At 34.8% G+C, this 13,781-nt stretch overlaps 1 protein-coding gene across 1 annotated transcript in view; it reads right to left on the minus strand.

Annotated features, from left to right (window-relative positions):
- Positions 1–16: 16 nt before the first annotated feature.
- The window catches only part of LOC115627696, a 101,849-nt gene continuing 88,084 nt past the window's right edge, over positions 17–13,781 (minus strand). The window contains exons 6-7 of the mRNA XM_030523438.1: positions 54–184; positions 17–22 (exon numbers count right to left, since the gene is read on the minus strand). Of these exons, the coding sequence (XP_030379298.1) occupies positions 17–22; positions 54–184 (137 nt within the window). The remainder of the gene's footprint in view (positions 23–53; positions 185–13,781) is intronic.

Raw genomic sequence — 13,781 nt, forward strand, 5'->3', positions numbered from 1 at the left:
ATGTCCATTCCCATGCCTATTCCTAGGCCCACACCCACATCAATGTCAGAGGCGCCCATGTTTTTGTTGTTGTGGTGGTTGTTGTTGTTGTTGTTGCTACCAGAGTGGTCGTCATTGCCATTTGGTATGTGTCGTTGGTCAAATATGTCCTCGGGTATGGAGGCCTCTTCTTGTAAATTGAAATCTACCAAAGAAAACAAGAGAGATGATGCAGGTGAGCAAAAAGATACGAAAAAGAATTTGTTCATGAAACGGAGGCGCAATATATTCCAAATTTGTATGCGTGTGTGCATTCATGTGTGAGTGTTTCTCACTGTTTGTGTGTGTGTGTGTGTGTGTATCCTTACAATAAAATAACAGGCAACGAAAAAAAAGAATGCCAAGAGGTAGGATAGAAAAGAAAGGCCAAGCTTCAAGTACATTGCGAGCAGATGAAGAAAAAAATAATTCATGTATGGATTTCTTTAGCTTTTTACTTTAAAAAAAGTAAGCTGCTTGAATTGACTTCCACTTTGTATTGCATACGTGTGCATGTGTGTGTGTGTGAGACACTATTGAAATATTTCAAGCGTCGCACATTTGTGTGATACACATATACATACATACATACATACTTATACCTGAACTTATATGTATGCATGCATGAACTGAAAAAATAGGTTTTTACTTATAGTTGAATAGACAAGAATTTAGCCTGCTTGCGTGCGCGTGTGTGCGTGCGAGTGTGTGTGTATGTGTGTGTCTTTTATGCGCTGTCATTGACCGAATTGCCATTTGGGTAACACACACACACACACACACACATCCATGCAGATGAAGATACCCACTCCCACAACACACTTACACTTGACATGCAAGATTAAAATAAAATGGCATCAAAATGTATGTAGAGCGTATGCAACGATAAAAGGCAAGCAAATTGCGAGTGAAATTCTTTCAAAATGTATGCCAAACAAACATATCGTGCACATACACATACATACAAATATATGCAACCAAAAATTTATATGTGCATGTGATTGATAAATAAGTATATATAGACAGAAAGTAGCCACAAATAACAACTTATATGTTGTGTGCCAATTTGTCCTGACATTGTGGCACATATTTTTACATTCATATGCGATTTGTCAACAAGTACAAGTAAGTGGCACGTGGCACGATAGTCACTTAATAGTGGATAAAGAGCAAACAAGAAAATCGCGCACACGCCCCACAACCTTAAAATTTGCCTAGGGATTACGAGATCCATACCACATTCCACGCTAAATCGGATATGCTTCCCGATCTTCTATACCCTTATTACTACAGGTTGGTTTTAAAAAGATAATATTGTTTGTGTTGATCTCTACCACTCCGGCTTTTAATCACCTGCACTCGTAAAAAAACACACGCAAATCTAAATATATTTGCCGTTGATTTTTCCCTACAGTGCACAGCGGGCCGGATTGCCAAATAATTGCCATAAAGTCAAATATATCAGATATTGAACTGAAACTTCGTATATTTCATAAACATAACACTCTAAATATTAAAACAAAATTTGAAGAAAATTGGACCAGGTCTTCCCCGACTGCCCACATAAGGCAACATAGCGTATACATGATCATAAAAAAAAGTTTTACAAGTAAGAGCTGTGAATATTAAGCCAACATTTGAAAGGGAATTGGCCTTTTCTATAATGTTTTTAAAGAAAATAGTAATAAAAATATAATAAATTAATAATAAATCATTTTTATAACCCAGTTCTTGCTTATTAAATTATATATGTATTATTTATACATGTATTCAACAATTTTTATTTAGACAAATTATCAACAAGTTGTTATCTCCAGCTAATTCAAACGAAAATCCATTTATGTCCTCTGATTCCGAGTCATCATGAAGCCTGTAGTCATTAGTTGAAGACTGAACATTATTAGGAATAATATTATGGGGTGCTTCTAAAAGCTTAATCGTGTGGAAGCGTTTGTTTTTTATGTCGAGTTACCCTTGTCTTAATAGATATACTTGAGATAAGGAGATCTGAAGAGTCCATGGTTTTTTGGAATACATCTATTATATTATTTATGGCCGCATACACTTTTGCAAAGTTGATTTATCATAAACTTCAAAACGTCCTACTGTTGGACTAGTTTCAACGCCTTTTTTTTTTTATCGGAAAGCGAACATTCCCTTGGTTGACCAAAAATCCAGTTTGCCAACGCAAAAAGCCGGAAACTGGATTATAATTAACTTTTAATATACACTTTCTACTTTATGTTAACATACATTACATAACGCGAAATACGGAGAAGATCTTTTTTTACTCCATAGAAGACTAGCACTTTGTTTCAGGTTTCTCTTTTTTTGGACAATACAAAACAGTACACAAATGTAACATTTAACAAATTTGAACACAAAATGTTTTTATTAAGTTCATTCTACAAAACGTGGCCCACAATCTCAATTTTTTATTATATTTAATTGGTAAAGCATGTAAAATTGCCAAGCGCACAAAGTTAAGAAAAGTTTCTCGCTAATTTCGATGAATAATCATCTCACTTTGAAAGTCGATCAACATTGCAGGAATCCATTTTTGGCGAAAATATTTATTGATTCTTCATATATAGACAATCAAGCTTGAGCATATTTAATTAAAATTTGCAGTTGGTTCAACAACATTTTCGACTTTATGCCAATTATTTGGCAGTCTGGCCCAGTGTGCCGTGTGTTGGTTATAAAAATAAAGTGAATTTCGTGTTTATTATTAAAATATATACAGCTTACAGTGTGATGAAATTTAATCACCAATGATGACGTGGACGTTCAATTTTTATAATTATAAAATATGTTTCCCAGTTTTTTGTTTACTCTACTAAAAGCTGTATTTATATTGTTTTTAATAATGACATTTCGCAATGCATATTACACATATTTATTTATGTAGAACATTTTCATTAGTATGTAATTTTTTATAAATGTTGACATTTTCCGCTATTTTACTTAACGACCATATATGTATTTGAGCATGACACACTTTAATGACAGATTTACCCTTTATTTTACATATTATTTATATTTAAATTAGTAATTGAGTATGTTTTTAGTTTATTTACGTTATTTATATTTGATTTAAATACGAAATATTGGAACATAGAATTTAATATGAAAATATTCATTGAGTGTGTGGATTATACTAGTTCATTTTCTTTTTTTTAATCTCCTATTCTCCGAGTTTTATTTCAATATGTTTAACCAATGCTATATAATCCATGTTTAAATTGCTTCTATTTTCTATCTCTTACTATTCCTCTCCACAGAAAGTAAGGTAAGTTAGACGTTATGTAGCTTTTTTAAATTATTTGATTCTCTTCACAGCATTATTATTCAATCTGTTTATTAATTCCCTCCTTTTCGTTTTTTCATACACTCGCATAAGAACCCTCTACATTATATTAGTCTGCAGGACGATCTGAACTTACTTACATATAGTATGTGATTGATATCGTGGCATTGCAACGTATATCGGTAATCGAAGAATTTTGCGCATATTTTGACAACAAATTAAACTTCAATCTTCATATCGCTTTTATTGTAAGCAAGGCGAATGGTTTGAAGGATTCATTAATTATTGGTCCTTAAATCTCAGATACTGTACGGATTTGCTTGAATACGCCTCATCCGCAATATTAATATCATAATAATTGGAGTAAGTCGGTCCAGCAACAATTCCTAGCACCCCCCATTCTCAAGCAACGTTTTATTTTTTTATCACCCATAAAACAACATTTCTACTAGCATATATTTCAGTAGTTAATACTACTCTCTGTTCTCTCTCAAACCTTCACTTTTTTCGGCAAAAACTCTGACCACGATTGTACTTGCTAACATTGCTTTTATTTTGTCATCTACTTAGTATAACTTTAGACCTTTTAAGCAACTATTAATTTGATCGAACAGTATATGTCAAAGACTTTTGAGAATAAAGAAATCTTATTAAAATAATATTTTTGTACTCGAATTTTTAAGCTGACAGTTCATTTCCTACTGCACAATGATCCCAATAGCTGATATTTTGTCATAAATTAAAAAAATAATTCCAGATGTTTGAATTTCAGTATAGTTCTGATAAGCATTAAAAGTATCGTAATATATTTTTATAAGATAACTTAATTATAATTATTATTATTTTTAAATAACAATATTGAACACATATTTTTTGTAGAAAGAGATTTTATTTATGAATATGAATTGTTGTCGCTCTGCCAATTTGAGTTGTATATAATTTTGGGCTCTTCCAGGAGGCCTTACAACCTCTTTAGGTAGCTCCTTCATTTTGTTAGACAAAAACTAGACGTGAAAGGGTCTGAAGAGTCCACAGCTCTGTGAAATCCATCGCTTATGTTGTTAATTCGACTATTTCCACTGTTTGGCATCGGTTTCAGAACAAAATTCTTAATGTTTCCCGATGGGTATGGGAATACTTTAAAAGACCCAACTAACGAATCGCTTTGGTTCTAAAAAATCTCATTGGGCGTATTACAATTATACTTATTACCTTCCTACATACTATGTATACAAGTAGTAAGTATATCCATATCCAATATGCATCTTTGCACACATCCCATTTGTAATGTGTACTTTTTTGGAGTAAACGAATATGCATGCGCAAAAAATGTAAATTCGTTAAAACTAGGGCAACTGGTTTTCAAACAGCACATAATGAATGTACACATAATTATGCATAAGTGCTGGGGCCATAAATGTGTAAAAAAGCCAACTTGCCATAATGGTTTAATTAACAGACTGGACCACACCATACATACTACACCATACAGCATACGGTCTCCTTACGAGCATACCCGTACACTGCCACTGAACAGGATAATGTCTGTATGTAAAAATGTTTGTTTGTATACGAGTAGTGGATGTATTGTGGAGCCTGTTGGCCAGTTGCTTCTATCTGCCTATTAATTAGACTAAACGGCTGACGCAGCGGGCCTTGGAATGGTGCAGTGGGGAAAAAGCGACCAACTTTGCGCCACCGACGGATTGCAGTGGTTATGAATGCTGTGCGCTGTTAAAATATGCAACATCCTCATTATAAGCGTAATAATTAAACTCTAGAGTGCCACAAAATTCAAATATGCATAAGTCTTGCTGTGTGTGTGTGTGTGTATGGTTCTACCTGTATGTGTGTGTGCGTGCCGGCGGCTGTCGCGCCACAAGGTGTCAAATGTCTCATTGACAACGCAGTGTCAATAAAACGGGGTGCACTAGTATAGTAAGGGCGCGAAGGGCAGGACTTCTGGTGAGAGCCTTGTTGTGTGTGCTAGGCATCTAATTAAGTGGCTCAGCCAACCTGAGATGAACAGTATTCCATTAGTGGTCCTAGTTTAAATTCTTCGGATACGGTAAAAAGTTCCAAGAAATAAGTCCGCTATGAGAAAATAATAGCAAAAAAGCCCGATTTTCCTGTTACACAACCTTCGGGTACAAGGATATTCCTCATTGACTCATTCTTTGAATTAATTTAATACCCATGTATACCCTTTCTGTAGCCTACATCCAAAGAGTACACTACTAAAGTGCGAGTTCTTGGGTGTTGCAATGTACATATATAGTTTGTTGAGAATGCACGTAGAAATAATGCATTACGTTAAGAGAATGGTTTCATTCTGGAATTACAACAAAATACTTGAAATATAAAAGAAAGAAAATTAAGTCAATTATGAGACTGTAAAGAAGGTCTTTTCACATACTGTATATAGTATTTATTTTCTTATACAATTTAACTTGTAGTTTTTGAGAAGCCACCATTTTTGTAACCCCTTTTTTACGGGCTGTTTTAATAAAAGAAGTATCCTCCTAAGCTTTGTGTCGTTAGTTCTTTTACCGTTTTTTCCTTCTTTTTAAGAATACACCAAAGTTTTTATCTGTCAGTCCCATCTGCGCCAAACATAGGGCTTGTAGCTTGATAATACTTAAAATCGGGGTCCCTGCACGAAATCCAAATTGCTTGCGTTTACACTCTAATTTGTTTATATAATGTCCAAGGGCGTAGGCAGGGGGGGGGGGGGGGGGGGGTTATGTAAAGTTCTTACCGTATTTCGTGAAAAGTAAGATTGACCAAATTTAAATTTGAAATACCGCCACAGAAAGAATATCACACGATCTTAGTATTCTGTATATTTTTTGTGCTGCATAATACACGCATATAAACACGCATAGGTGCGTGATGAACAAGTATATATTTAAAGGATATTTTTCAAGTTTGATGGTCCATCTAGTCCATATTCTCAAAATATGTTCCTCTTATATTCCTTTACCTAACGTTAGAAAGTTTTATCCGTGTTCATCTGATTTTGTTTACCAAAAAGAGTGTTGTAACTCCACAAAAAAAAAAAGAATTTAAGGTGGATGCACTGTAACAGGCTTTTGCATCGGGCTTATAAAATTTAGCTATGGAATCTGATTTGGGACACATATACTATTGTGCAACGTATATGATGTGGAAAAATAATTGCAAGTAGTGTAGTTTTTAAACTTTTACCCTTTCCTCAAGTACATGTTTTTGCTCCACTAAATATATAGAAATAGTACATTAGTGGTCTTTGTTGGTTTTCTTAGGTACTTATATAAGTAATACGTACAGGAACATATATATAAAGTTATTAGCAAAACAAATTCTCGCCAGTACCACCCCCCCCCCCCCCCCCCCCCCCCCCCCCAAACTGCAGCAACAAGTTCGCTCTTCTTCTTCCTATTTTTGCTGCTGCTATGGGCGCATATAACTCAGTGACGGAAGTTTACCTGGGTACAGGGTATTACACTGTCGGGCTTGCTCGACTGTACCGTTCTCTCTTGTTATTAATTAATTAATACAATTTATACATTTATACGTCATATAACTTAGTCAATACATACTTGTATTATACCTGAAAGGTGCAATATTGCCATAAAATTCAGTATATCGATGCAAACTAAAAAAATAGGACCTTATATCTTCTAATCTTTTATGTCGGTTTCTTTGGAAGCACGGGTTTAATTTTTGTAAAAATATAAAGTTTGCGAAACCGCTTTAGCTTAAGAACTACAAATGGAAAAGACATAATTTTTGAAAAGAATTATATGCAATTTAAACAAGTAGACAATTATATATAAATTATGTGTGCAAAGTTTGGTTTAGATAGCATTTGAAATGTGGACGCTATTGACGAAATTCTGTAGCGGGGGAAGGGGGGGAAAATTCCAAAAAATAAAATAAACTCGTCCTTACTCGGACCTAGGAGAATCTGGATGACAACTTTGGTTAGTCTAGCTTTTATAGTTTCTGAGATCCTTGCGTTCATCCAGACGGACGGACAGACGGACGGACAGACGGACAGACGAACGGACAGACGGACGGACATGTCTAGATCGATTTCTTTCGTCATGCTGATTCAGAATATATATACTTTATGGGGTCGGAGATGCTTCCTTCTGCATGTTACATACTTTGCACAAACCTAATATACCCTTTTTACCCTACGGGTACAGGGTATAAAAAGTTGCCATACAAATAAAAACAGCAGTGATTCGCCATATAACTTAGCTGATAATCTATCTGAAAGTTAAAATATTACCATACCATAACTGTAATGAACTATAATGTCGTTTTCTTTGCAAGTACGGCTTCCATTTTTGCAACCTGTTTGGGCCCAATGTTCTACTGTGCGTCGGTTTGTTTACGCGCTTTTGAATGACATTCATACAACGGTATTTTGTGCCAAGGCTGTGCCATGGATTTGCTGTTTGCTTTGGGAGCTAAGAATAACAAGTGGAACGTGCCAGGCGCGCCCGGCCAAGTGACGGACCAAGCGGACCCACGGACCCACGGACAGCCCCTTGGATATGCATAGGGTGGGGCGCCAGCGACCAGCGTGCTGCGTGCAAATTAATGCGACATTTATTCATTACGGCGTGAAGCAGCAGTAGTAGCTGTAGTGGCAGCCAACAGTTGGGGCATCCACTTAACAGCTGTGAGCAACAAAACCAGCAGTAGAAGCAGCAGTAGAAGCAGCAGCGACAGCAGCAGCAGGCGCCGAAAGCCAAGAGAGGACGATGTCTGGCGATAACCTCAATCTCAGTGCAGTGCTCAAGTGAATGCCTCCTCATAACATGTTGCCGGAGAATCAGACCCACAATCAGAAAGAAGCAGAGCCACCAACAACATGGACAGAGGCAGCAAAACATAAAAAGCATTTGCGTGATTTTACTTCTTCTTTCTTTTATTATTTAGGGTTTTGGCGCTAGGCTGTGCTCTACTGCCGCCACTTTATGTGTGTGTGTGTGTGTGTGTGTGTGTGTGTGTGAGTGGGCCTGTGTTAATTTAATCACAGTAAAAAGAATTTAATTAGTTGGTACGCATTAAAAGGCGTGCTGCATAAAATTTTCATAATTTCTGTGACACGCAGCACAAGGCACAAGTTAAATAAATAGCAAAGGAGTGTGTGTGTGTGTGTGGTGAATACCCAGGACATGAGGTTCCAGGGCAACTGGAAACATCTGTGCGTCTGTTCATGGCCTGTCATAATCGCCAGGCAGCTAAAATGACAAGCACATCCTCGCAAACCCAAACATCTACCATCCGCGCCCTTCCATTCAAATGAAAATCATAGACAGTTTAATGAAAATCCAACCGTCACATTTGTGTGACAACAGGTTGAACTAATGAACAAACATACATGCACGAGTATATATATATATATATATATATATATATATATATATATATATATATATATATACCGTACGAGTATATAAGAATATATTTCTAGATAAACGTACTTAAACACATTTTTTTAAATCGGCTTTGTGATTTCAGACAAAATTCTGCAGGATATTTGTAGTCGCAACTTACATTTAATTCTCCTTGGACTCAACGATATAAACATACAATGCCAAAGCGAACGATTCGTTCAAAAGTTTAAAGCAATTATGTGCGTCTTCATGAAAACGAAAGTCATTAATCAATATACTCATCGTTTGAATGCTTTATCGATTTTAAAATTTGTGGCTTCCAGAAAAAAATTGATTAGAGGGACCCGCTGCTTAAAATTGCAATATTTTGTGGTTGTATTTAGATTTTTAATATACATTTAAGATTTCCGACAATTTCTTAATGTGGCCTTTTGCATCATTTCACACATTTCATTGATTCCCGCAACTATACTATTTACTGTGTAAATTTTAAAAATTTAATAAATTAGTAGTTCAGTTGGACATCATAACAGTGGCCTGGCACTGCTTGTAAAATGCTTTAATTAACACTGCGTATTGCTTTTAAAACCAAATATATATACCTCTTATAAATACATAGTTGGTTGCTGCTGTGATTTTTATTTGTGAATATCCATCTTTATATAGTTATTAATATTTATTTGTCTATATGTGTCATCTACAAGTATAAGCGTCGCCGTTACTCGACCGACTGTTTCGAAATTATTACGGCAGATATGAATGTGCACATAGAGAATATGGGTTGTAGATATATTTATTTGGAAATAGTGGGCGTACCACATGTCTATACATAGGAGAAATTAAATACAAGTATTGGTTTTTTCTATGCAACTATTTAACATAAATTTATGAAATTTATTGAATGTATGTACTATTATTTGATTATAAGAAAAAACTCGCGCTTAAACACGAAAAAAAAAAAGAAAATTTGTAAAACCCTATCGATTTTGTAATCGGATGAGCGAATATAAATTTCATTTTCTATGTTTCCACTGTTTTGAATATTAAAAAGAAACGTAATTGTATTTTTGCGTTTAATTAACTTCGTTGTTTAACTTTCAACGCAAATTGATATTTAAAATTTTGTGAGTTGCAGTTTCACTAAGTTTCTACCTTCATCAGTCTGTTGTTTATATAGACATTAATATATATTGTATTATCATATATATACGAGTAAGGCCGTCAGTCAGCCATTTACTATAAGGGGTATGCTTCCAAATACCTCTGTAATTTCTATCTATGTAGTGGACCACTAAAATTCTGCCAGAGAGAGCGCCTTGTCCTTAATACAGTCTTTGCCATTGGTGCCAAAGAATGGCAGATAGAACATGTTGAGCTCTGGACCCCCTCTATCTCCTAACCTCCTTGGTCTTCCTTTTATTTCAGCAAATGTTGTTGGCCTTTATGTCTCTCTTTCCTCTTCCAACAGACATTGCAATTTGGATTCTCGCGTCATGCCAATTAAAAATTCATTAATCTTTCTTACAATCATAATTTCCCAGTGAAGTTATAAAAAACAATAAAGCAGAACATTTAATAAACGGATGGTAGAGCCAATCCCTCTAATGCAGAGGTCTTAGAACTGAGCTCAGCGAAGACAGCAACTGGCAGGGTTTCCTGTTTCGAGGAAGAAAGTGCGGGCACTGAACGACCGGTTCGGACAAGTAATTAACATTCGATTCTGGGGAAAAATGAAAGCATTGCTTAACTTAGCTTACGAAGGCTTTTATCTCGATTAGCGTTAAGGAAATCGAATAATACAACTATAGGACGGAGATGAGCCGCAAAAGCCTTGCTGCTGTCATCCATTGCTGGCCATCGTTCATTGCAAAAATATCAATATTTTTGAAGCATCTAAAGGTAATTGTAAGTTATTTATTTATAAAAAAATATGTCGTGCCAAAGGAAACTGGTGACTATATTTGATTGTAAAAAAAATACGTCAATTGAAGTATTGTACGATTTTCTGCAATGAGTTGGCTGGGATTTCAATAAATATACTTATATTCAGTAGCATGCAAGAAATGGACAAAGAGTTGGACTATTTGGGTTTTATTTTTTCTGCCTATTAATATGTTTTACAAATGATGTCATGTAGGCTTGGAAATGTAATTTCCAATCCCCATTTCCCATATTTTGTAATTTATTTGCTTACAATCTTATACATAACAAATAACAATGAGTTGTGGGTCATAAATCGCACATTACTCATACGCCCCGTATTTGTGCTTGTTGACGTGCTTGTGCTTGTACTCGTACATATTTTTGTCGATGCTCGTTGTTGCTATTATTATTGACAAAACATGCAGCAGTTGCTGTCGTTTATCACAACCATTTGCAATATGGTATGTAATACAATATAAGTATATCTACATACATACTATACATACGTACAGACATATGTAACCATGTTTATACAAACGTTACAATTTAAATGACACAAAAGTCTGCTTGCCATGGCACAACTTTCATTTCGGTTCGGCAACTTTCAGTTGGGATTGAAGGTCAACGCTACAAATGCCACAACAGCTAACAGATAACATGAAATGAATTTTAAAAACTACTTAAACAATTTTGAAAGCTATTAAGGCATTTAGAAAACCAGCTCCAAGTGTTGCACACTCACAAAAATATTGATCGCTTTTCATCGCTTTGGTTCGTTGTGGGGGCCACTTTTGTGGCTTCTCCGAACAACGTGTTTATTGTTGTGTTTGACCTTCGGCGACGCTGCGAGGACAGACATCGCCAATACATGCAACAATTTAATTTAAATGTTGTCGATAATTGCGGTATTTTTTTCAATGCTTTGTGATTATATTTTTTGAGATCTAGAACTAAACAAAATTACAAAATGAAAGACATTTTGTATTAATATATATATGTAGACATAATAGTAATAATGAGACTTAGTCAAGTTTGCTGTACGGCATGCAAAAAAATAGTCTCTAAGCTCCATTTGATTTATTTAATTTAGTCATTACATATTTAACATAAATTAACAAACGAGGTAGTATTTTACAATGACGGCTAAAAAGCAGTGTAGGTCTACGAGTATTTATTCTAGCGGTTAGGGGGAATTATGAATGACATAGGTGCAGTGAATTTTGAAGTTCTTGAATTCAATACAAAATACGAATCTTGCTATATAGTCTCGAAAATCTTGATTTGAAGCTTATTTAATCTCAACTCCAGACAAATGGAAAACCCTAAAATGTATGCGCTGATTTGATGCAAGAAAAACTATTAAAGCTTAAGAATTAATGTTTTTTCAAAATCAATGTTTTGCAGAATATTTTAAAAAATTCACATAGTATAGCAATACAAAAAGGGGATTAGGAGAATAAATTAATATGCACTATATGTTTGATGATATGAACAAAAAACCAAATGGTGACAAAAGAACTGAAGGAGAGACCACTGCCCTCTTATAATATTTCCCCACAATTATTCAGGGTCTGTCGACCACCCTAAGCCATATCTGAACTGCGTTTGTAAGTATTTGAAAAACAGAAGCACAGTGGGAGTTTTTAATTCGGTTACAATTTCTGATGGGTATAAATATATATACCTGGTATATATGAATTTGTACTCATACTATTTTCATTCCCCCTACCAAAAGGGTAGAACGTTATACTAGCTTGGAAGTATGTGGCAGTATAAGACCATGTATAACGGAACTTGGTATCCAGCCTCTTCTAGATTCAAGAAAGGACAACAACATTCTACAACTCTCGTTATTCGTAGAATTTTATACCAAAATTCAGATGCTGTTAGTGCCTACGATATTTCTTTAGTTTCATCAAGCTATAACCAGCTATACCCAAAAATATAATCACAGCCCATTATCTATCGGCAGTATTACTTTGCTTTAAAAGTATGTAAAAGTATAGTCACAATAGGCTCTTGGCCAGCGTCATATTTTCAATAAAAGTAGATACTAAGAATTTGAATAAAATATTCACCAAATAGAAACATGGATTCAGGAAACAACAATTACGCATTACTACAATCACGAACTCCAACTTTGGGTTGAATCTTCTTTTCAAGGGTCATTATAATCTTATGTCGATATAGAGCATATCAAATCATAATATTGTGTATCTGTCATGAAAAGGATGTGATTTAAGAAGAGTTTTTGTGGCGAAAACTTGTTGTTTATTTATAACACATTTTGAAGCCAAACCGCATTTGGACAACATAGTTCTCATATCTAATTATCGGTCTCACCAATCGAGAGTCGCAAACAGTGATAAAATTATCAATAGTCCATTACATCTACCAAAGTTAATGTGTAGGAGCAGTATATAGCTTAAGGACAGACGAATATAACTTCTTTATCGTCTATCTTACATTCTTGATTTTTTCATATTTTCTAAATTGGAGAAAAGATTTGATTTTCCAAAGCCAATACACTTGCACAATATTCCCTAAAAGATTAATTTCAAAAAAGCTCGGAGAAAAACTTATCAAGCATATTAGACTTTGATTACAGGGTATACGTGTATACTCTAAATTAACATGTGAATGACCACTCGTGTAGTACGAATAGACGAACACACACACTCGTATATGCACGTGCCTTTTTAGTGGGAGACACAGGTTCGGTGTTGAAATAAAAATGATTGCTGAACTGGGGGAAAAATGCAGATGTATAGTTTTATTAAATTTTTGGTTTTTTATTATTTGTTTGTTTTCAATAGAAATTTTCCAACGAATATGCATTTGCATGGCTCAGAGTCTGAAAGAAGGCAATCAAATTTCGTGCTGCGCTTGAATAGCTTAACAAATATTCAGCTCAATTGGGCAAATATTTTTTGAATCAAATATATTTATTTGCGTTATTTTTTATTAGTTGTGAATTTTAAGATTTGAATTGAATATTATGCCTGGCAATCGTTGCCGTTGCAGAATATTTTAAAATCTATTAGGTAACTGAAATAAAACTGTTAAATGGAAACGTGCAAAACTAATGCCGTATTCAGTATGCAGTACACTGCAAATTGAAATAATTAAAAGCC

This window comes from Scaptodrosophila lebanonensis, unplaced genomic scaffold (genome assembly GCF_003285725.1).
Source record: "Scaptodrosophila lebanonensis strain 11010-0011.00,11010-0021.00 unplaced genomic scaffold, SlebRS2 tig00000096-arrow-pilon, whole genome shotgun sequence".
Lineage (NCBI taxonomy): Eukaryota > Metazoa > Arthropoda > Insecta > Diptera > Drosophilidae > Scaptodrosophila > Scaptodrosophila lebanonensis.